The sequence below is a fragment of the Tachysurus vachellii genome, chromosome 23 (genome assembly GCF_030014155.1).
Source record: "Tachysurus vachellii isolate PV-2020 chromosome 23, HZAU_Pvac_v1, whole genome shotgun sequence".
NCBI classification, from domain to species: domain Eukaryota; kingdom Metazoa; phylum Chordata; class Actinopteri; order Siluriformes; family Bagridae; genus Tachysurus; species Tachysurus vachellii.
In genome coordinates, this window is record NC_083482.1 from 6,257,503 (window position 1) to 6,281,129 (window position 23,627).

At 41.3% G+C, this 23,627-nt stretch overlaps 3 protein-coding genes across 3 annotated transcripts; all 3 read left to right on the forward strand.

Annotated features, from left to right (window-relative positions):
• The first annotated feature begins 4,275 nt into the window (after positions 1 to 4,275).
• LOC132838501 (B-cadherin-like) lies at positions 4,276 to 12,267 on the forward strand. Its single transcript, XM_060858828.1, has 16 exons — positions 4,276 to 4,326; positions 4,516 to 4,624; positions 5,900 to 6,144; positions 6,916 to 7,050; positions 7,130 to 7,285; positions 7,440 to 7,584; positions 7,748 to 7,920; positions 8,577 to 8,705; positions 8,882 to 9,067; positions 9,156 to 9,400; positions 9,487 to 9,629; positions 9,716 to 9,940; positions 10,254 to 10,472; positions 10,631 to 10,761; positions 10,858 to 11,001; positions 12,064 to 12,267. The coding sequence occupies exons 1-16, from the start codon at positions 4,276 to 4,278 to the stop codon at positions 12,265 to 12,267; spliced, it is 2,640 nt and encodes an 879-aa protein (XP_060714811.1).
• Positions 12,268 to 14,589: 2,322 nt separating this feature from the next.
• LOC132838572 (ferritin, heavy subunit) lies at positions 14,590 to 15,367 on the forward strand. The gene has a single exon (XM_060858966.1). It carries the CDS (start codon positions 14,648 to 14,650, stop codon positions 15,179 to 15,181), a length of 534 nt encoding a protein of 177 aa, XP_060714949.1. The 5' UTR covers positions 14,590 to 14,647; the 3' UTR covers positions 15,182 to 15,367.
• Positions 15,368 to 19,366: 3,999 nt separating this feature from the next.
• snai3 (snail family zinc finger 3) lies at positions 19,367 to 22,669 on the forward strand. The gene is made up of 3 exons (XM_060858963.1): positions 19,367 to 19,513; positions 21,383 to 21,973; positions 22,208 to 22,669. The coding sequence occupies exons 1-3, from the start codon at positions 19,435 to 19,437 to the stop codon at positions 22,387 to 22,389; spliced, it is 852 nt and encodes a 283-aa protein (XP_060714946.1). The 5' UTR covers positions 19,367 to 19,434; the 3' UTR covers positions 22,390 to 22,669.
• Positions 22,670 to 23,627: the final 958 nt, after the last annotated feature.

Sequence of the window (23,627 nt, forward strand, 5' to 3'; positions counted from 1 at the left end):
GACATCTCCAAAGCACGAAAATACCCTAGCTAATGAATATGCTTTCTTTTTCATTGGTTGTTGCGTTAAATCTTACCCAGATAGTGCTATTCTCTGATTGGCTATTGTGTAGCCTCCTTTTTTTGATTGGCTGATAAGTGTCAGGCTCGACTAAGAGCTCCAGGGGAGACGCGCTTGATTCCTGCCCGGTTCCATAGAGACAGCGGTGTGGACTGAAACATTTTGGGTGCTGTGGCTTATTAGATATATGATAAATAGTCAAAAAGTTTTTCTGCGTGAGAAATACGATGTGTGGCGGGAGAGCATGAGAAAAGACCCAAATGCGTGACACTTGACAGCCCTGCATTAAAATAAATCGTGTTTAATTTGTTTGTCCCCTCCTTGTACCACCACCTTATTGTGGTGGAGGGGTTTGCGTGCCTGAATGATCCTAGGAGCTATGTTGTCTGGGGCTTTTTGCCCCTGGTAGGGTCTCCCGAGGCAAACAGGTCCTGGGTGACGGGCCAGACAAAGAGCGGTTCAAAACCCCTTTATGAAGAGAAATATAGCAAGGTCCGTGACGTCGCCCGGTATGGCGCAACCGGGGCCCCACCCTGGAGCCAGGCCCGGGGTTGGGGCTCGCATGCGAGCGCCTGGTGGCCGGGTCTTACCCCATGGGGCCCGGCCGGGCTCAGCCCGAAGGAGCGACATGGGGCCGATCTCCTGTGGGCCCACCACCTGCAGGAGAAACCGTAAGGGGCTGGTGCAATGTGGATTGGGTGGCAGTCGAAGGCAGGAGCCTCGGCGACCCAATCCCCGGACACGGAATCTGGCTCTAGGGACATGGAATGTCACCTCGCTGGGGGGGGAAGGAGCCTGAGCTGGTGCGGGAGGTTGAGAGATACCGACTAGATATAGTTGGGCTCGCCTCCACGCACGGCTTCCACCAACTCTGGGCTCTCTACTATTCTGGAGTTGCCTGCGGTGAGAGGCAGCGGGCTGGTGTGGGCTTGCTCATAGCCCCCCAGCTCAGCAGCCATGTGTTGGAGTTCACCCCGGTGAACGAGAGGGTCGTTTCCCTGCGCCTTCGGGTCGGGGATAGGTCTCTTACTGTTATTTGTGCTTACGGGCCAAATGGCAGTGTAGAGTACCCGACCATCTTGGCGTCTCTGGGAGGGGTGCTGGAAAGTGCTCCGACCAGGGACGCCGTCGTTCTACTGGGGGACTTCAATGCTCACGTGGGCAGCGACAGTGACACCTGGAGGGGCGTGATTGGGAGGAACGGCCCCCCCGAACTGAACCCGAGTGGTGTTCTGTTATTGGACTTCTGTGCTAGTCACAGTTTGTCCATAACAAACACCATGTTCAAGCATAAGGGTGTCCATCAGTACACATGGCATCAGGACACCCTAGGTCAGAGGTCGATGATCGACTTTGTGGTTGTTTCATCTGACCTCCGGCCGTATGTCTTGGACACTCGGGTAAAGAGAGGGGCGGAGCTGTCAACTGATCACCACCTGGTGGTGAGTTGGATCCGATGGCCGGGGAGGAAGTTGGACAGACTTGGCAGACCCAAACGTACTGTGAGGGTCCGCTGGGAACGTTTGGCAGAGTCTCCGGTCAGAGAGATCTTCAACTCCCACCTCCGGCAGAGCTTCAACCAGATCCCGAGTGAGGTTGGAGACATTGAGTCTGAGTGGACCATGTTCTCCACCTCCATTGTCGACGCAGCCGCGCGGAGCTGTGGCCGTAAGGTCTCCGGTGCCTGTCGTGGCTGCAATCCCCGAACCCGGTGGTGGACACCGGAAGTAAGGGATGCCGTCAAGCTGAAGAAGGAGTCCTATCGAGCCTGGTTGGCTCGGGGGACTCCGGAAGCAGCTGATAGGTACCAGAGGGCCAAGCGAGCTTCAGCACGGGTGGTTGCAGAGGCAAAAACTCGGGTCTGGGAGGAGTTCGGTGAGGCCATGGAGAAGGACTATCAGTTGGCCTCGAAGAAATTCTGGCAAATCGTCCGGCGCCTCAGGAGGGGGAAGCAGTGCCCTGCTCACACTGTTTACAGTGGGAGTGGGAATCTGCTGACTTCGACTGGGGACATTCTCGGACGGTGGAAGGAGTACTTCGAGGATCTCCTCAACCCCACCGACATGTCTTCCACTGAGGAAGCAGAGGCAGAGGGCTCAGTTGAGTACTCATCAATCCCCCAAGCTGAGGTCACTGAGGTGGTTGAGAAGCTCCTCTGTGGCAAGGCATCCGCCCTGGGTGGATGAGATCCGCCCTGAGTACCTCAAGTCTCTGGATGTTGTGGGGCTGTCTTGGTTGACACACCTCTGCAACATTGCGTGGCGGCTGAGGACAGTGCCTCTGGACTGGCAGACTGGGGTGGTGGTCCCTCTGTTTAAGAAGGGGGACCGGAGGGTGTGTTACAACTACAGGGGATCACACTCCTCAGCCTCCCTGGAAAAGTCTATGCAAGGGTACTGGAGAGGAGAATTCGGCCGATAGTTGAACCTCGGATTCAGGAGGAACAATGCGGGTTTCGTCCCGGTCGTGGAACACTGGACCATCTCTACACCCTCACCAGGTTGCTGGAGGGTTCATGGGAGTTTGCCCAACCAGTCCACATGTGCTTTGTGGATCTGGAGAAGGCATTCGACTGTGTCCCTCGTGGTGATCTGTGGGGGGTGCTCTGGGAGTATGTCTCTCGGCTGGCCGGGGAACGCCTCGGCATTCCCCCGGAGGAGCTGGAGGAAGTGTCTGGGGAGAGGGAAGTCTGGGTGTCCCTGCTCAGACTGCTGCCCCTGCGACCCGGCCCCGGATAAGCGGTAGAAGATGGATGGATGGATGGATTGAATGAAAATCATCATTGTGTAGCTGATTGTGTCAGCGTTCTGTGATAGGCTAGTCACAGCGCCCCTCCCCTACACACATACAGATGTATTGTGTTGCTGTGTCTCGCTCTGCTCACTCACAGTCACACACAGAACAGCTCTCTGTCTCTCCCTCAGTCACTCGGGTTCGCGGGTCTTTTCCGTTAACGTTTAGGGTTTCTTCAGCTTTTTACTTCGGGTTGTAACGTTAATAATACGTACTTACTAACCAGTAGAGTTCTGGTAAACGTGGGTTCGTTCAGACGTGGTGCTTGCTTGGTAGAATGCGACTCGCATTGCGTCTCTGCCTGTCGGAGATTTTTTTTCTTTTTTAAACCTTCAGCTGTCTCTAACCAGTAACCAGACACTGAGCGTCTGACACGTTTTTGTTGTATTTCATAAAAACATAAAGGTAGTAAGCTAGTGTTATAAATATTACAAATTAATTATTACCAGTTAAAGCCCCGCCCATTTCGAGATAAGCCCCATAATTCATATGGTTAACAGATACAGATAATGCTGTACTCGCTCATCCCTACTCTCAATACATTTAATTATCAACTACACACTATCAATCCAATGATTCCAAAAGTATTGGCCCCCAGTCAATACAATTACCACACCTCTCTCTATCTATCTATCGATCGATCTATCTATCTATCTATCTATTCATTCAACATTAAGAATTACATGTACTGTTCTATGCAGTATAATAATAAGTAGAATCCCATAATGACTGCAGTATTGACATAAAATGTCCAAACCCTCAGAAGCCACTTTTCTCCAAAAGTATTGGCACCCCACCGGGTATTCTGGTGACGACACGTGCAGCCCGGCCCCCCAAATAAGCAAAATCAAAAATTAGCACAATATGGACGTGTCATATATCAAAACACTCAGCCCAATGAGGGGACCTGCCTCGCGTGTATTCTGATCACGTCACGTGGCGTCACGTGAAAATAAATAATTAGCACTACACAGACATGTGACATATCAAAACACTCAGCCCAATGTGGGGAACTTCCTCAAGAGTATTCGGATGACGTCACATGCTCGTCTCCACTTGCCTCTAAATGTTTGGGCACCCTAACTTTCTGTCCACTTGCCTCAAAAAGTAACACATACCCTTATGTCCAGTCGCCTCCAAAAAGCACCGGCCTTTGCGAATACTTGCTTCATCAAAGCCAACATCAAAGTTTTTCGATACGAACTTTACAAATCTAGTTAAAGTTTACCTGGCCGGTGGGCGGAGCTTCTCTCGGCAGAAGTGTCCATATTTGGTGCGCGCACGAGCGGAAGGGCGCAGTTACCTGGTCACCGCAGAAACTCATTTCCTCAAATCGACAAGTTAAAAATCTCTACGCAGGTTCAGCGCAGTTTGGTCTCTCAAGCTGAAAGGATTATATTTTGGACTTTCATTCCGCGCCGAATGGAGATTAAATTGGACATACGGTTTGGAGTTTTGATCGTTTTACTACAGGTAAATATTTTTATCTGTTTTTCCTCTTGGCTTCACGCCACGTTTGTTCTTGTTAGAATTTGAACGTGTCGCTTTGACCAAGAAGTTTAGAAATGATTTAAACTATTTCAAAAATGTTTTTCTCCTCCTCTTTAACATATAAAAAAAGTTAATGAACTGTTTCCACTTGGATGTCCCTTCGTTCCTCAGGTCCTCTGCGGTGTGGAGGCGACGCCATGTTCCCCAGGCTTTGCTTCAGATGTGTTTGTCCTCATAGTTCACAGGTCTCACCTGCAGAGGGGCACGAGGATCGGTGCAGGTAACACTTTATCATCTCAAATATCACACCTATGAAGGGCTTTTTCAAAACTTAGTTGTAGTGAATCGGGATTAATTATAGGGTATGTCTTGGTCCTTAAGTTTAGTGAAGTTTAAAACCAAGCCCTGTGTGTGTGTGTGTGTGTGTGTGTGTGTGTGTTTTCTTTGATTTGCTTTTTTTAATTAGGGCTGTTTTTGCTTTCATGGATTGTGTTTGAACACCCAGCAGCTCATCACTAGTATTTTGCTTGAATAAGTGGTGCTTTTCCTTTAACTACCTGAAAATGCTGGGTTTTGTGCATCACCTTCGAGGTGCTAGATGATTTGAATTAGAATGGATGAAGAGCTACTGCAGTGTTCTGCGTCATTAGGCCACTGCATGTGTTAATGTGTGTACTGTTGGTCAGATACATGAGCTCATATCTGTGCTTTCACTCTTGAGTTTCTGTGGGTGTGGAAATGCAAGCTTGAACAAGGCCAGGTGAGCTTTACTTCCTCAAAGCTTATATGGTGACTGTTCAACTCTCAAATTATATTTGTATGTTTTTTCCACTTCTCCCCCCTCTCTCTCCTCGGACTAAAATCATCCATCAAGGCCATATTATTGAGCCATAACTATATTGAACTGACCAGCCAAATAGGCTGTTTAGTTATTTATATACAAGATTAGGTTAATAATATCCTTATTGTGTGTGTGTGTGTGTGTGTGTGTGTATATATATATATATATATATATATATATATATATATATATATATATATATATATATATATATATATATATATATATATAATATGTGTATGATGGCTTGTTTTTTGTGTGTGATTGTCACAAAACCTTGGCATCAACTGCTGCATTTAGCTTCATTATTATTATTATTATTATTATTATTACATGAAATGCTATGTATAAATCCTCAGTTTAACCTGTTCCCATGCTGACTGACTGAGCAATTTAATTTTGATTTAGTTCTCCGTCCTCACTACAGATATGTCTAATATTCTTGACACCTAATGATTTACCTTGCTTATGACTTTTGAGTCCTCATCAAATCCTGGTGTGTGTTATGCAAAACGTTATGTGGTTTTGTTTTTGTAGGGCCTAGACAAAGTGCATGATGTTCCATATAATTTGTTTTATGCATGAATATTTTAGCTATTCAACTAGTGGCTTATAACTCTAGTCTTAGTTTGACTGCAATTTGTACAGCCAGTGTTTTTTAAAAAAGATCAGTGCCAAAATCATTATTAATACTTGTTTCTATGAATTCTTTAGTTGTTTTCCACGACTGCAGCGGAAGGACACAGTCCATCTTTGACACTGCTGATAAGCGGTTTCGTGTAGATTCAGATGGCACAGTGAAGCTGAAGAGACCGGTCACTCTGCATAATGGCCATAAGGTGTTCTCTGTCCATGCGTGGGACTCCAAGGGAAAGAAACACACTGCATTGGTGAGAGTGGAACATGAGGGTAGTGCTAACCACCATAAAGAGCAGCAGGAAGATGTTGAGCTTGTGCAGGTACACGTCTTATTCTGACCCCTGCTGGACAAACTACAGAAATTTGTCTTCTGTGCTTCCACTGTATTCTTTCCTTAAATAATGTGTAATCTTTAAAGGGTGAGCAATATAGTAGATATAAATCAGATTGATCAAAGATGTTTCGTAATAATAGTTTTGCTAGCAAAATTATGGATCCAGTTCACTTCAATGTAAACAGGAAAGTTTCATATGACTGGTATTTAAACGTCCTTGTGTAAGCACACATTTAAATTTACATATACATGTATAGTGTTTCAAGTGAGTTTCAACAGTTCTATTTCTAAACAAGAAATTAAGAGATTAAATAATTCACATTTTATGTATGGCATGACCAAAAATTGTTTTCCTTCAAATTGACCCCAAAGAAGTTGACTAAATGACAAAAATGACTTGTTCACTTGGATATTATTGTCACTTTGGTCCTGGAAAATGTATTTATTTTTTTCATAAAGGTTGTTAAATATCTGATATTTTATTTGGGTTATTTTTTAATGCCCTGTAATTTATGGCTCTTTAGATATTTTCTATCTCCGGGAGGTGTATTGACTAATTCTATCTTATCCAAGAATACCAGTTTCTCCTTTAAAAACATGAATGTATAAAGTAATTTATCTTGGTGTTACAGCTGGATGAGTATCAGTGCTCTTAAGATGTTTAAGCTAATGGTTTTTATTTACCTTTGGTTTATAAGTCACACAAATTGGAGGAATGTTATTCAGTAACATGTTTTTGTTTATTGTTTTTCTATAGCTTCAATCTCCCTCGATTCCGCTTCTGGAGTTTCCAAAATCAAGCGGGTTGCGGAGGAGAAAGAGAGAGTGGGTCATTCCACCGGTCAAAATCTTGGAGAACGAGAGAGGTCCTTTTCCTAGTAAGCTTGTGCAGGTATGTAGCGCTAATCTTAATCTGAGACAGCTTTTTCCTGTGCATCTTTTAATATCAAGTTCTCACATTTTGTGCACAGATTAAATCCAGTCATGATAAAGAAACCAAGATGGTGTACAGAATCACTGGTGACGGTGCAGACCAGCCTCCAGTGGGACTGTTTACAATAGACAAATTCACTGGTCAAATGTATGTGGGGAGGCCTCTTGACCGAGAAGCTAAAGATAAATATGTGGTGAGTCCTTTCAGTTTGTTGGTATGTGTTTTGAAGTTTGTTAGCAAACAGTAGAATCTATTGTTGGTTGATTTTAAAAAATAATAAAAGAAAAACATTACAGGATGTGCACATTTTTATTAATTAATTTAACCTTTTTATCTGTTAACTCTAGCTGCAAGCCCATGCTGAGTCACTTACTGATGCTGTTGTAGAACCTGCCATGGAGGTTATAGTTGAAGTGCTGGACAGTAATGATAACCTTCCTGTCTTCACCCAAGATCCATTCATTGGCAGTGTACCAGAAGCTTCAAAACCAGGTAGTTTTGTTAAATCCTTTATGATCCAAAATCAGTCCAATGCCATACTTGTGAATGCAAGTGCATGTTGTATGGGTGGCATGGGCAGATGTACACTTACTTTTGAAAATGTTTACCAATGCTCCGAGTCACACGGTGCTCATGTTTTCCTCCCTCTTTGAAGGCTTTGAGTTCATGACAGTCAGTGCCACTGATGCAGATGATCCAAACACTGACCATGCTGCTATTAGGTACTCCATTGTTGAGCAGATTCCACCAGAACCACATCCTAACATGTTTGCGATTAACCCTTTGAGTGGAGCAATCCGAGTGAATATTGATGGACTGGACAGAGAGGTAAGTTCACAAATCAGCTTTTTCTACAGGCTGTAGTTGCATCCAGGCTACTTGTCACTAGTCTGTACAAGATTGTGTGCTACGGCTTCTTCTTTTGCAATATTTTATTAGTTGCTGCTGTAAATGACCATGTTTCATTTCAAGCTGGATTGAGGCTTCGCAGTGTGCTGTGCCATCACTGGCTTCATCCAATAACACACTCCCTGTTTAAAAATAAAAACTCTGCACAGAGAAGGGTGTATTGTTCTGAGAGATTTCTGACCAAGAGATGCCAAAACGCATTGAGTTTTGATGCTGTAATGCAGGTGTGGCCAATCCGTGCTGCTGTAATGTTTAAATTGATGTGTGTACGTATATGATGTAAATGTATAAATCTGGCAGAAGCTTTATTTGGCTTATCCACACAACGTTAGGGTTCATAACTAACCTACTAGATGCATTTAAATAGGGGAAGGAAAAGGTAACAATCTAGTAAGGTCATTTTTATAGCTAATGTTGCTCACTGTATTCATTTGAACTTGGTTTGAAATATTACATTCTTGTCGACTGTTTAATATTGGGGTATGTGTAAACTGTAAATGTTCCATTTTGGATGAATACTTTTGCACAAATGCAGACTTGAATGTGGTTCTAAGTTATCATGTTTTCTTTTAAAGAAATATAGAGAATATACCTTGAAAATTGAAGCAGCAGATATGAAGGGGGACGGCCGCGCAGTTCCTGGAACAGCTGTTATTACAGTCACAGACAGCAATGACAATGCACCTAAATTTGCCAAGAACTTGGTAAGGCAATGTTTAATATAGATTAGTTTAGTATCTGTAGGATTTTCAGTTGCTTTAGAAATGAATATCTGCTCCAAATCTTTAAATACTTTCTGTTTTGAGGTTTTTCAAGCTGTTACAATTTTTAATTAACAAAAATCTTCACTATTCTTAATGCAAACATTTCCCCCCCCCAGTTCAATGTTACTGTCCCAGAGGATAAAGTGGGAGTTATTGTGGCAAAACTGCCAGTGACTGACGAAGATGAACCACAATCATCTGCCTGGGCAGCAAAATTTAGGATTGTTAGTGGTGACCCAAGTGGATTTTTCAACATTAGCACAGGACCAAGCAAACAGGACGGCATCATTACCACGATCAAGGTACAGCACCAACCCTGTTGAAGTGTTGTCAGTTATATGGCCCTTATATGGAATTTTACTTTTCATTTTAACATACTTGTTTTCTCAGGGGTTGGACTATGAGAACAACAACAAATTCACACTGCTGGTAGCTGTGGAAAATGAGGTTCCATTTGCTAGAGCTTTGCCTACCTCCACTGCTACTGTTATCGTAAATGTTCTTGATGTGAACGAGGCTCCAGTGTTTGATCCCAAGGAGATGATTGTTTCCAAACCTGAAGATCTAGCAATTGATAGTGAACTGACAGTGTACACTGCCACTGATCCGGACACGTACCGGAACCAGAAATTGACGTAAGTGGATGCTTCAGTGCTGGATGTTTTTGGGGTTTTTCCTCTGACACCGTTATAGTAACTTGGTATTATTCTGTGTGTTTCAGGTATCGTGTAGGCAATGATCCTGCTGGCTGGCTGACTGTTATCCCAGACACTGGACTAATCAAAGTCAGGAGTTCTATGGACAGAGAATCAACTTTTGTGAAAGATGGCAAATACAGAGCCCTAATTCTAGCTATAGATGATGGTAAACAGCTCCCATTTCTTCTTTTTCTCTTGTTTGTCTTGTCTTTGTTTTTATATCATCTCACCAGTATCTCCATGTGTCTGCAGATGTCCTTCCAGCAACTGGAACTGGTACACTTATAATTGAGCTGGAGGATGTGAATGATAACGCTCCAACAATTGAGGAGCGGGAAATCAACTTTTGTAATAAGGATTCCGTTCCAAGGACCCTGGCTGTGGTTGATAAGGATGGACCTGGCTTTGCTGCTCCTTTCACCGTAGAGCTGCAAGGAGATAGCAAGAACAATTGGACTGCTAGGATGAATGATTCAAGTAGGCTTCAAGTTTTGTTTTTGAATTTTTATTCTCTGCTTGCTGCCTTTCTCAAAGTTTTTAAACAGAAGTTCTAAGGATTCCACAATGACATGGTCACTGCTAGGAGCTTAAGAACCATATAGTCAAAAGCGACTGCATTCAAGTCACTTACATGTCTACTAACTTGATTTATCTCAACCCTCACCATTTCAGCCTAAACTTTGCAACAAGGCTATAATGGCTGATTTGGCTTGCATGAAGTTTTGTATAGTTTGTATACTGAAGCGATTTCCCCCCCCCCTTTTTTTCTTCTTTTCCCTTTCTGTTATAGAAACAGGGATCATACTTACACTTAAGATGCCACTCCAACAGGGAACTTACAATGTTGTTATGAGGGTGTACGACAACCAGCTCCAATCGCAAGTCAACACTGTGCTGGTCACTGTATGTGACTGCACAGGAGAGGACTTTAAGTGCAAAGACCTGCGTGCAGCAGACTTTGGCCTTCCTGGGGTGCTTGGAATTCTGGGGGCTATTTTGGCTCTGCTGTGTAAGATGTTCTTGTATTCTAGTTTTGTTTTTTAAAAAAAAAAAAAAAAAGCTAATAGAATTAAACTTGAAGAATAATTTCTAATGTTAACTCTCTCATAACCAATATTGGTAATACTAATTAAGTGTTGAATGACATGTTGTGATCTCTCTATGCAGTGCTGCTCTTGCTGCTGCTTCTGTTCCTTAAAAGGAAAGGCACTAAGAAAGAGCAGCCCCTTATTAACGACGATGATATCCGTGACAATGTTTACTGTTATGATGAAGAGGGTGGTGGAGAAGATGATCAGGTTTATTTCACTTGTCTTAAACTTTTTTTATTTTTGTGTAAAACTGGTTTTGGGGTTTCTCAGATTTACAACAATTGACTATTGCTTTTTTAACAGGATTATGATCTGAGCGTTTTGCACAGAGGCCTTGACAACCGCCCTGATGTGTTCCGCAACGATGTGGCTCCCACCTTTATGCCTGCTCCACAATATCGGCCGCGGCCTGCAAACCCAGAGGAGATCGGCACCTTCATTGATGACGTAAGATGTGTGCTTTGTGTATGCTGTAGAATGTGGCTTTGCCACAGAACAGGTTGTATTGTGTTTTTAAAAGGGATCTGACTTCTTATGTGCTCATTCTGAACATCACAAATGTTCCGTCCTGCCACAGAATGCTACCTTTCTACTGTCTGGATTTTAGTCTAACCTTCCTTTAGCTGATCAGCATCTGCCTTGTTTTATCAATTTTACTGAACTGGAATTCGGAGCAAATGGTGTATCACTATAGCAAACAATTAGTGGCATATGATGAATGCGTTTCTAAGGTGGTTTTTAACTTGTAACACGCAAACAGAAAGGCCAGATTAGACTCTGCTATAAAACATCTAAAACAGAATTCCAAGTTCTCGAGCAAGCTTCTTTGATTACATGAAACCAAGATGAACTTGTAGCCGAATGATGGGAAGTGAAGAGTATAGAGATGGAAGGGAAGGACTCATGATCCAAAGCATGTACCACATCTGTCAAACATGGTGGAGGCAATGTTCTGGCATGAGCTGTTATAGTACTGGCTTACTAGTGTCTATTAATGTGACGTTAGGTACCAGTATGAATTGCTGCTTCAGGTTCCGTCATGCTAAACTGCTAGAACTTCACAACAGAGAGTCAAGTTAACGCTGGATAAAGACACACAATATACTGCAAAAGGATCCAAAATCTTCTTAAGCTTCTGAAGGCAACTGCAGCAGGAGGCTGTTAACTAAATTTCCTCCCTCGAGATGCTTTATGTCCATTGGTTTTAAAATTTAGTCAGTGACCCCAAAGGATGCAAGTCCATCTGATAATGCAATGTTTATGAATTAAAATTCACTGTCAATACTTTTGTACTTGACTCAGTATATGGATGGAAAGAACTGTGCAAAAATATTAACATAAGTAATACAAACACCATTTATTTTCAAACGTTACTTTTCCACCAAAAACTTATTTGTGTGTATACTGTATATGGCTTGAGAGTGAATTCTCATTTTACGTAATCCGGACAATGAAGTCTGTACAATTGTTATGCCATTTACATCTGTGTTTCTGCTTAATTTGCTGTAGAACCTGAAGGCGGCTGATAACGACCCCACAGCTCCCCCCTATGACTCTCTGCTGGTGTTTGATTATGAAGGTGGTGGATCAGAGGCAGGATCCCTCAGCTCCCTGAACTCCTCCAGCTCAGGAGATCAGGACTATGATCGTATTGGTGAGTGGGGACCGCGCTTCAAGAAACTAGCTGACATGTATGGAGGAGGAGAGGACTAATGCCCCTTTTCCACCGAGGCAGTTCGAGTGCTGGTTCGGAGCCAGAGCCTAATTTAGAACCAGTTCTTTCTTTTTCGACAGCCAAAGCACCGGCTCTGAACCAGGAAAAGTGGTCTAGACTTAAGAACCGCTTGTATCAGGGGCTGTGGGCGGGGCTACTGTTAGCACATTTGATAATGTACCTTAAGTATACTAATGTTTAATACACTTTTACTTTACTGCGATATGATACATTATCAGCACACATGATAATAACTTGGCTACATGCTAAGGCTAACTTTTTTCTGTGTTAAAGATAAAATAACGTTATGTACTTTCTCGATAACAACCTCCGTTTATACAGATTACATGGAGCTTCACGTACACGTTGGATTCGCCGCGTTTAGGTGTTAATGTAGGTTCACAAAGCCATGAGCATTAAAAGTAAAGCAACGGTTCTTTTTGGTTGAAAAAAGGCATAAGAACTGTGTATGAGAGAGAGGAGTTCTTTCAGAAAAATCTGGTCAGACATGAAGCACAAGGATGGATGTAAATACAGGACTGTTTTAGTTTTCCTGTTGGCTTATTAATATTGGAACAGTGCTGTCTGAAATGGAAACGGGCCAGTCTTGCTAAATAAATTGCTATTTTTTTGTGTGTCTCAGTTATGTTAATGGATGACCTTTCTGCATGCTTTTCAAAGCACTGAGGTACAATGTTTAACCGACAATAAAAAGTTTTATGAAGTGTTTGTACCCCATTTCTGTTTAAGATTTTTACATTTGTCTTTTTTTTTTTTAATTCAACTGACTGTATAGCCATTTTTATAGCTTTTTATTTTTATATATATATATATATATATATATATATATATATATATATATATATATATATATATATATATATATATATATATAAAAAATTTATTGTAGCTATGGTAATACCATTGGTAAATAATGGTCCATGTGTATGTTACACCTACACCGTACACTATTAACTGGAACACCACTCAGTAATACAAGTACTCTACCAGGAAACAGACACACCACCAACATAAACGAATCAAAGTGTATTGTACAAAATGTACTATTTACAAATGTATACAAAAATCCCTTAAAACCCAATAAGTGAAATGTGTGTGAAGTGTCCTTTAAGTCCTCAGTGAGTGAAATGTCCTTATTTGGCACAATGTCACCGGATGTAGTGATGTGTTAGGAAGTCATGATCTCCTGTTTTAATGTTACAACTTGTTTGACACAATGACATTTTGACTGCTGTTAGAGATGTTTCCCAGATAATCAGCATCAATTTTTCATGAGTGTCTGTAACTTAGCCAACAGTTTTACAGCCTGTTCACTGACAACAGCTGCTCAGAGCAAGTAGTCTAGGCCAGTGGTTCTCAAACTGGGGGCCCTGAGATGGTGCCAGGGGGCCCGGTTCACTGACATTTTATAAAATAATGAATTTATCATAAATTAAATCGCAGAAAAATAAGGCTACTAACCACTAGCACTACATTGTATAATTTAATATTCATTCATTCTCATTTTCTACCGCTTATCCAAACTACCTCGGGTCATGGGGAGCCTGTGCCTATCTCAGGCGTTATATTAAAAATATGTCACTCTTGCCTGTCTTCAAAACTTGAGAGCCCTGCTGATTGAAAGGCAAAACAGCATGGCAGAGGAGGTAAAGCGTAGAGTGGCCGCACAACAATCTAGACACGCTAGATGCTACAATGCTCGACGGAAGGATGCGCAGTTCCAGCCGGGCGATGTGGACTGGATTAGAACATACCCACTCTGTTCGACCTCGAACAAATTCTCTGTCAAAATAGTGCCCAAGTGGGAGGGACCAGCTGATAATAATAAAAGAATGGGGCTAATAAATTAGTTTGTTTCAACAATTCTGTTGCTGGTTCTTGTCATTTTCCTGTGTGCTATTTTACTCCTAAAGTTCAATCAAATAAACAAATTGTTGGAAAAAAAACTCTATGTAGCAGAGCCACATGATGTGACGCAATGTATAAAGGCATAACCATTCTTTAAAGGTAGCCATTGCTTAATTGTGTACACCAGTAATATGTTCCGTTTCGTTCGTGTTGCCCCGTTTCTCGCTCTCGCGAGACCACGCAGATGACGTCACGCGACATCGCTTCACTTCCGGTTTTTTTCCCATATAAGGAAGCAAACCGAACGTCGTTCCCGAACAGACCGAAGGTTCTCCGCTTCAACAGTGCTTGGACGGCAACCTTAGCTTCTGTCATCGCCATTAGTTCGTTTAATTCTGATCATTAAATCACTATTTAAAGTATTTTGCTTTATTCGCTGAATAAAGCCGCGGATCCTCCGCTTGAAGCCGTTCATCATAACTGCATTACAAACCTAACCAACGGAGCAACATGAACTCTCAGGTGAGACAAAATTTCCACCAGGATTGTGAGGCTGCCATCAACCGGCAAATCAACCTGGAGTTGTACGCATCCTACGTCTACCTGTCTATGTCATACTACTTTGACAGAGATGACCAGGCTCTACACAACTTTGCCAAGTTTTTCCGCAAGCAGTCGCATGAGGAGCGCGAGCATGCAGAGAAACTGATGAAAGTCCAGAACCAGAGGGGAGGAAGAATCTTCCTGCAGGACATCAGGAAACCAGAGCGTGACGAGTGGGGCAGCGGTGTGGAGGCTCTGGAGTGTGCACTACAGCTGGAGAAGAACGTCAACCAATCCTTGCTGGACATGCACAAGGTGGCCTCTGATCACATTGACCCTCATATGTGTGACTTCATTGAGACGCACTACCTGGACGAACAGGTGAAGTCCATTAAGGAGCTTGCTGATTGGGTCGCTAACCTGCGCCGTATGGGAGCGCCTCAGAATGGCATGGCTGAATATCTGTTTGATAAACACACACTGGGCAGTGAAAGCAGCTAAACCCCTTCACACCGGGACAAACCATCCTACCATCTGAATTTTTGGTGTAATTAATTGCTCTCGGCTTTCTCCTGCTTCAACAATTCTGTTGCTGGTTTGTGTCATTTCCCTGTGTGTGCTATTTTACTCCTAATGTTCAATCAAATAAACAAATTGTTGGGAAAAAAAATCCCTTTGATTCGTTTATATTGGTGGTGTGTGTGTGTGTCTGTTTCCTGGTAGAGTACTTGTATTAGGGAGTGGTGCCCCAGTGAATAGTGTACGGTTTAGGTGTAACACACACATGGATTGTTACAAAAGAATAACCTACACCTGATAGTCATATATGACAGGTATTTGAGTAATGCAAAAGAAGCCTTTTCTGCACACACGCCACAAACGGAGTTGCTTGAGGCATGCAAATGCACATTTGGACAAGCCAGCTTCATTTTGGAATAAGGTTCTGTGGAGCGATGAAACAAAAATTGAGTTATTTGGTCATAACAAGGGGCGTTATGCATGGTGGCAAAAGAACACAGCATTCCAAGAAAAACATTTGCTACCCACAGTTAAATTTGGTGTAGGTTCCATCATGCTGTGGGGCTGTGTGGCCAGTGCCGGTACTGGGAATCTGGTTATCAGCCATGCTGGATATTTCAACAAGACCACGACCCAAAACACTGCTCAAAATCTACTCAGGCATTTATGCAGAGAAACAAGTACAATGTTCTTGAATAACCATCCCAGTCCCCAAACCTGAAGATCATTGAACATCTGTGGGGTGATTTGAAGCAGGCTGTCCATGCTCGGCAACCATAAACCTAACTGAACTGGAGATGTTTTGTAAGGAGGAATGGTCCAAAATGCATTCATCCAGAATCCAGATACTCATTACAGGCTATAGGAAGCATCTAGAGGCTGTTATTTCTGCTAAAGGAGGCTCTACTGAATATTGATGTGATTTTTCTGTTCGGGTGCCCAAATTTATGCACCTGTCTAATTTAGTTTTGATGCATATTGTGCATTTTCTGTTAATCCAATAAAAAAATTTCACTACTGAAATATTACTGTGTCCTTCAGTTATTTGATAGATCAAAATGAAATTGCTGATCCAAACACTCAAATATTTATAAATGAAAATCATGGAAATTGTCAGGGGTTCCTAATTCCTAAAGTAAGTTCCTAAAGTATTCCTTTGCATACAACTGTATGTAAAAGAAGTGTTTCGAGTGTAAGGTGAAAAAGGCCCAATAGATGGTGCAATTGAGTTTTAGTTTGACCTGCAGTCTTGTAGGCATTTTATGCATAGAAAATGCAAAAAAATTGTGTATTAGTACGGTAAAAAATACAACTGCAAAACATTAATTTACTCTGTTGGAGATCATAGTGTAATGTTAGTTAGACTGTGAGGAAGAGAATTCCATACGATGTCCATTATTTTTTGTCATCTTCAGCCCATACAAGTGAGCTTCTTACCCTGTGAATGAGGCAGATATAATCACTTATAGTTTTGCATCACTGAAATGTTAAATCTTCAGTCTTTGTGATGGCTATTAACCCTTTAATGTAACGTTATTGTTGGACTATTTGTACTGCCAGTGATCTCACCGATATTTCAGTCACCTGAAGGAGAGTTGCTCTTCTGTTTCTTCCTTTCATAATTCCCTAAGACTACTGCATTATTGATGTTGTTCCCATAGATCTAACTGTGGATGTCACTTTCTCCTGAAATGACACCATTACATGCACAAATAATGAAGCTTCTTTTAAAGTCTCACATCCTTTCCTCTTTCCAAGTTGATCCAATATTAATATTAATATTATTGCCTGTATGTGTAAAGTGTTGAATTGTACTGAATTGAATTGAGATAACACTGAAGTTCATGGAGCTGATTGGACATGTCGCTCTCTAATTTTTTTTTTGGCAGCAGTGGATCCTGAGGCATACTGGGAATACTGGGGGTTAGGTCGGAATACATCTTGTAAGAGATACCGGTCCATCACAGCACATCATGCACACACATGCACAAATAGGGGCAAGTTATCTTAACCAAGCCACATCTCCATAATTGCAGGTTTACAGAAGGCTGAAGGAAACTGGAAACTGAAGGAAACCCACAGGAAGGACACAGGAAGAATATGAACAAAAAACTCCACACACTGACACTAACCTGAGCTCAGGATCGAGTCCAGGACTCTGGAGCTGTGAGGAATAATAATAATAATAATAATAATAATAATAATAATAATATACTAATATTCTAAACTTTAAGCTTTCATAGAAAAGTAAAAAAAAACACTGCAGCAAATTTTCTTTACTACTAATATTTGTACGGGAATTATATGTAATCTATGGGTTAGTCTAACAGCCCAAGCAATATTTCAAAAAGTTATTTTGGTACTAAAATAATACTTTAACTTTATTAACTTAATTAACTCAACTATTCAGATGTAAATGCTTTGAGTTTCACTTCACGTTTTGTTAACTCAATTCTACAGCACCAACGCTGCCCTTTTCACACACACATCTGAACAGCTCCTTCTAACAATAAGATCTGCTTTCTATGAACCCAAAGAGGTGCATGTGGTGCGAAAATAATGAGAGAAGGAAAAGAGTGTGTGTGTGTGTGTGTGTGTGTGTGTGGTGTGTGTGTGTGTGTGTGTGTGTGTGTGTGTGTGTGTGTGTGTGTGTGTGTGTGTTTGTGTGTGTGTGTGTGTGTGTGTGTGTGTGTGTGTGTGTGTGTGTGTGTGTGGGTGTGTGTTTGTGTGTGTGTGTGTGTATGTGTGAAACCACTTCACATCAGCTAAAACATAAACTCTATAAAACCTGCAGTAGAGTGTACACAACACAACACACACACACAATCTACAGGTCAAAAGTTTTAGAAAAACCCCATTTATTTTTATTGCTATTTAATCCAGTGAAAAACCTGAAATGGTACAAACTGCCACAGGTTTAAAAATATAAACTGAACACTAAAATGAAAACATAATGCACACTTTAAATCATTTAAAAAATTCTTTTCAATTAACAATTGGTTAAAAAATTACAAATGATCGTTGTCCCAATTGATGTTGATTACTTCCAAACCCTTTGTCTGTAAAAAAGCCGACTGTGTTATTACATAATCTTAAACATTGCACTGTGGGATGTAGTATATTAGGCAATTAACAAAGAAAACCATTGCCAAAAACAGAAATAAAGAAAAAGAGGAATAACTGGAAGACTGGAAGAAGGTCTGATGAACCAACAAATCAAATTGGATCACTGTCTTTAGTTAATCACACATGGTTCTTGTAAGCCATTGCGTAGGTGAAAGGCCAGTTGCTCAGTGTGTGACACCAACTGGCATGGAGGATGTAGAAGAGAGCCACCACAGCACCATTCATCAGGGTTCATCCTATAGCTAGATAAATGAGACAGAGCATATCTCCAGGCTAGGTTAGAACTACGTGAAGAACAAGACAGTAAGCTACAAGTGATGGAAGGAGCAGCGCAGTCTCCAGACTTTGAACTCATCAAGCCGGCTTGAAATGTACTGGACAGAAAAGCAAAGCAAAAAAAAAAACCTACAAGATCAACACAAGTGTGAGAACCTCTTCAGTACTATCAGAGTCAACAGTTTGTGTGATATTCAACAGTCTAATTTCCCAAACAATGTTTCATTTCCAATATAGAAAGAATGCTTTGGGTGTGTTTAGCTGTAATATCAGCATAAACGTCATTGAACAAAATCTACAAAATTGTGTTGAACAAATTATTTCTCAAGTATTTACAATTACTTCTATATCACAAATTTTATTTTAGTGGCCAAAACCTCAATACCAGAAAATTCATACATTAACAATATATCCACTGAACTATCTAAATATTTTTAGCAAGCTATCAAACATTTCCACTGTAAAACCTCAAAAGTCTTAATGGCCCGATTGTAAACTACCCTAACACGCTGCCACACGTGGCTGTGTTTTGCTATTTTGATCCCACAGGCCCACATGCACCTGTTTTGTTGGGGTATGCGGCTCAAAATATGACTCCGCCCCTTCCACTTGTTCTTTAATTCTCATTGGCTGTCTGGGATGTTTATGCTAATTAGCAGCTTGCCCCCTGCACCTGACTCCCTTTGAGACGGCCCTCAAGCATCAGCTAGACTTATTTAAACCTGCCATCTCTAACCCTGGGCATAAACTCTGATTCTTCTCATACTGGCATGCTGACAAAGGAGTCGCAGCTACTTTAAACAAAAGTTTCTAAAAACTTCTAGGATATTAAGATGCCTCGATCTTTCCTGGTGAAAAAACACCTCAGTCACAAGAAGCCAGACTATGGCACGTTGGATTCACAGAGTGGTGGTGAGTTATTTTTAAATTTCTGTCACAGCTTTAGACTTTAATGCAATGCAGAAAAATGCAGAAAAACTGATTGGACTAGAGCTGGATCACTGGAGCACAGATTAGTGAATTCCTGCTAATTAAAGGGAACGTTGAATGTTATTTATGAAGAAACTCACCTAAAAAGTCCTAAAATCTGAGCCTAAGGAACAGGAATTTGGTACCACTGCTTAACTCTATTATTGACTTATTAATATTTTTTTTTTACTCTGTAAAAGCAGTTGTGAAACACTTCAGACAAACTGTTTGGTCTGTACGAACAGAATATAAGATTTATGAGCTGATGGGTTGGTGATGCTCTGCATCAGAGACGACTCGGTCGTGACAGAAGTGAAGTAAACCTTTGCAACAGATCCAACAAACCCAGTTGGAGTTTAGCAGGTGCAGGATTTCTCCCAAAAGAGAAGCTTTTATTGTCAGCCCTTGTTTTGGACATCTGAAGAGTCCCATTAAACATAGTGAAGGGGGCTTGCTAGAGCATGATTTGCCTGAAATCGTTGGGTTTTGTTCACAGGCTTTCTCTTAAGCAAACAAGCCCCTTAACCTCTTCTGAGAAAAGGACATGCTTAACTATTCAGCAATGAACTTATCTGCAATTAAGCAGCTGGGCCAAGAAAAAAATGGTTGGGAAGGTCTCTGTTTTTTCTGATCGTGTCCCTGTTCCATACTGACTGAGTAAAATAACTAAACTGCAGTTCGGTCAAATTATTTTACAGGTTTAAGATGTTCACTTAAAACAAGAAGTCACTTGATATATATTTTAGTAGCAAGAATTTCTCATTAAAGGGGAGGTTAAGCTCCAAAATCTGTTCAGAAAATATATGTCCTATACCACATCCGGGTTCTTCAGTGATGAGACCTATAAAAATGAACAGAATGTCATGGTGTAGCTGAACACTGTGATACAAACCGACATAACCTTCTTATGGTCATTTAATATCATTCCATACCTCTGGTCTTGCCTCTAAAAACTTAAAGGTGAAATTGCACTGAAAATCTGAAACTCTACAAGTTATTTAAGTGGAATTATAATCACGCTCTTAACTAAAATGTGTACAATTATTTTGGAATATAAATGTCTGCAAATACAGGAAGATTTTTTGCAGATGGAAGAGATGCACATCCTTAAATTTAAGGATACAAAAATCCCTTAGATGATGTTTTATGCTTAACACTTTTTGCTAACTCTTCTTTAATCTATGTCTAATAAGTTTTATTATTAACTTTCTTTAATTATATTCTACTGATTAAGGACCAGAGTTATAAATCTAGAGAAACTTTATAGATAGTTGTTTAATCACATGCATTCATGTTTGACTTATACACCAACCCAAGCATAGAGCTGAGGGTGACGGTAAAAGATCCTTCTGGCCCCAAAGCGGATCTCTCGTGGTTCTGGATCTTACAACTCTCATGTGAATTATTCATAACTGCAATCAATGCCCTTACGAAAAAAAAAGCCTAGATGACCGTCCTTCCTAAATAAACACGTGATGCAGGTGAAATTTGGACATGCTTTATGTTAGATTTCACCCATTTTCACATGCTTGTAGCTTTCATGTCACTATTCCAATGATTTATTTATTTCTAAATGAGATTTATTTATTTCCACGATTGCACAATTTTACCCAGTTAGATTCTTTTCTCATTACTTGAGTCCACGTGCAGTTTCAGTGAACAAAATATAAATGTGATCACAATCACCTCTGAAAAACACAGTCATGTGATTTTTCCATAAAAATGAGCTTCTAATGAATATCTTCAAATATCTGATCAACCAACAAATATTATTTAAAACACAAAACCTGTCACTTGTTGTTAATGTTACAGATCCTCACACACAAACGATCCCTGTGCTGTCTTCGAGTTCTGAACTCACCTCTCCTTATGCTGATGAAATTTTTATTCCTGGGCCATGCCTACTGAACCAAGCTATAAGGTCAGTGTCACAGACAAGGTCCAATTGTGCCGTGATTGAACCGCAGCCTTTACAGGACTCCAGACTGCTTTCAGAAGGACACGCTTGCATCCTACCCGTGAATCCAAGCCCTCTGCGAGCCTGTGAGCCTGCGGCACCTCAGCGTGATCAAAACAACAGAGCATTGCAGGACAGGGTTGTGTCTGACGTTACTGTTTCCTTGTTAGGACTTGCTTCAAAGGGCAACATCCAGGAGCACTTTGAGTGTTTTGACTGTCATAAAACCTACTTCACCTTCTCTGGCTTGGCCAAACACAGACAGCTTCAGTGTGAGTGGCCGTGTCAGAAATACTTCAGCTGCAAGTACTGCGACAAGGAGTATGTGAGCCTCGGTGCTCTGAAGATGCACATCCGCACACATACACTGCCATGTGTGTGTAAGCTGTGTGGCAAAGCCTTCTCCAGGCCCTGGCTGCTTCAGGGACACATACGCACACACACAGGTACACACACACATATAGGTATAGACACAAACAGATATACATACAGTCATAGAACTCAGAGTCTCTTCATCTATTCATGTGTTGAAATAAATTATCTCAGTCTATCTATCTATCTATCTATCTATCTATCTATCTATCTATCTATCTATCTATCTATCTATCTATCTATCTATCTATCTATCTATCTTGTCTATAAAGCATATGTTAATGTAGTACTGTACTCTGTTATTTCAGGTGAGAAGCCATTCTCATGTCCTCACTGCAGCCGAGCATTCGCTGATCGCTCGAACCTGCGCGCTCACCTGCAGACACACTCCGACGTTAAGAAGTATCAGTGTAGGACCTGCTCAAAGACATTCTCCAGAATCTCACTTCTGTCCAAACACGAAGAGGCTGGCTGTTGCCTGACATCCTGAAGGTCAAGCATTACCTTCTATCATCACACCATGACACTTGAGGCCCTGGTTTCTCTCAGGTTACCTGAGCACTGTGATGTTTATATATGAGAGGAAACTGGGAGTCCGCACTGTTCTAACTCATTTTGGAAACACTGTTTCTTTAAGGTTTGTATATTTGTAAGTGTTTATGCTAAGTGACTTGCATGAACTGCAGGGATCTTCTGTTCAAGATTTTCTATAGCAATGGTTTTAAAATAAAAATTATTTTCTTCATTTGTCTGATGCTTTATACCAAAAGAAAATCACAACTGACACAACTGACTCTCCTGTCCCACAAACATGCTCATGATAGAGCCTCCATTCCTGATTCAACGTATGATGTTCTTTAAGGGGCAAAATGACTGTGTACAAGTGGACATTGTTGAGCTGTTTTGTCGTTCCGGTCATCTTGTTGTTTATGAGGTTGTTTTTAGGTGTCAACCTTTCACCTGGCTGTGTTGTTAACATGTGGTGGTAATATCTTAACTTGTCAATGACACCAAACAAAATACCAGTTGGATAAATCGTGGAGAAATTTTCATTCTGTTAGTTGGTAATTACCGTAAGAACCATACAGCATGCAGTACAGCTCAAAGAATAGCTGACAGATTGCAAGATGCCTTTGAGGACTTAGCAGATCATATAAGAAACTCACATATGCTGAAATTTAAACATCTCACATACCTCACACTCTCAAGCTACATTCACAGTCTCCAGCCACTGGCCTATGAAGTCATCAGTAGGCGGTCCTACTACTGGTTGCCATAGTAATGTGATAGCTCATTGGATAAGGTGTTGGATTACTGATTGGAAGATGAGATAAATGAGATAAATGTAAGTTGATCTAGATTAGTGAATTAATTAGAGAACTTTTAGAGATCGGTTAGTATATAAAACATATTATATTTGATGAAGCAGAGTGTGTTCTACTATCTTCACTCCCATAGGTAGCTGCTGCAAGTGCTGCTAAGTTCAACTTTGTCACATTGCTGGACACAAACGCATGTATTCACCAACTCTAGCTGTCACTCATGTCACTTTAAGTCACCAGTGTTTCTCTGAAGGTAGCGTTACACTCACCTAAACAAACCTCAAACCACAATTTGCACTGAAATGTTAGCAATATGAGAAGAAATGCTTACAGGTGTACTCTGTTTAATGACCACTGGCTGAACAAGAAACCAAGTTAAGTATAACTAAAGAGTAGATTTCACCTC

Excerpts from the sequence above, each read along its gene's own strand:
- LOC132838501 (XM_060858828.1), top strand. The coding sequence starts at position 4,276 with ATGGAGATTAAATTGGACATACGGTTTGGAGTTTTGATCGTTTTACTA. Across the intron at positions 4,625-5,899 it reads GGGCACGAGGATCGGTGCAG|TTGTTTTCCACGACTGCAGC; the intron begins GTAACACTTTAT and ends TGAATTCTTTAG. Across the intron at positions 7,051-7,129 it reads TTCCTAGTAAGCTTGTGCAG|ATTAAATCCAGTCATGATAA; the intron begins GTATGTAGCGCT and ends TTTTGTGCACAG.
- snai3 (XM_060858963.1), top strand. The coding sequence starts at position 19,435 with ATGCCTCGATCTTTCCTGGTGAAAAAACACCTCAGTCACAAGAAGCCA. Across the intron at positions 19,514-21,382 it reads GTTGGATTCACAGAGTGGTG|ATCCTCACACACAAACGATC; the intron begins GTGAGTTATTTT and ends TTAATGTTACAG. Across the intron at positions 21,974-22,207 it reads ACACATACGCACACACACAG|GTGAGAAGCCATTCTCATGT; the intron begins GTACACACACAC and ends CTGTTATTTCAG.
- LOC132838572 (XM_060858966.1), top strand. The coding sequence starts at position 14,648 with ATGAACTCTCAGGTGAGACAAAATTTCCACCAGGATTGTGAGGCTGCC.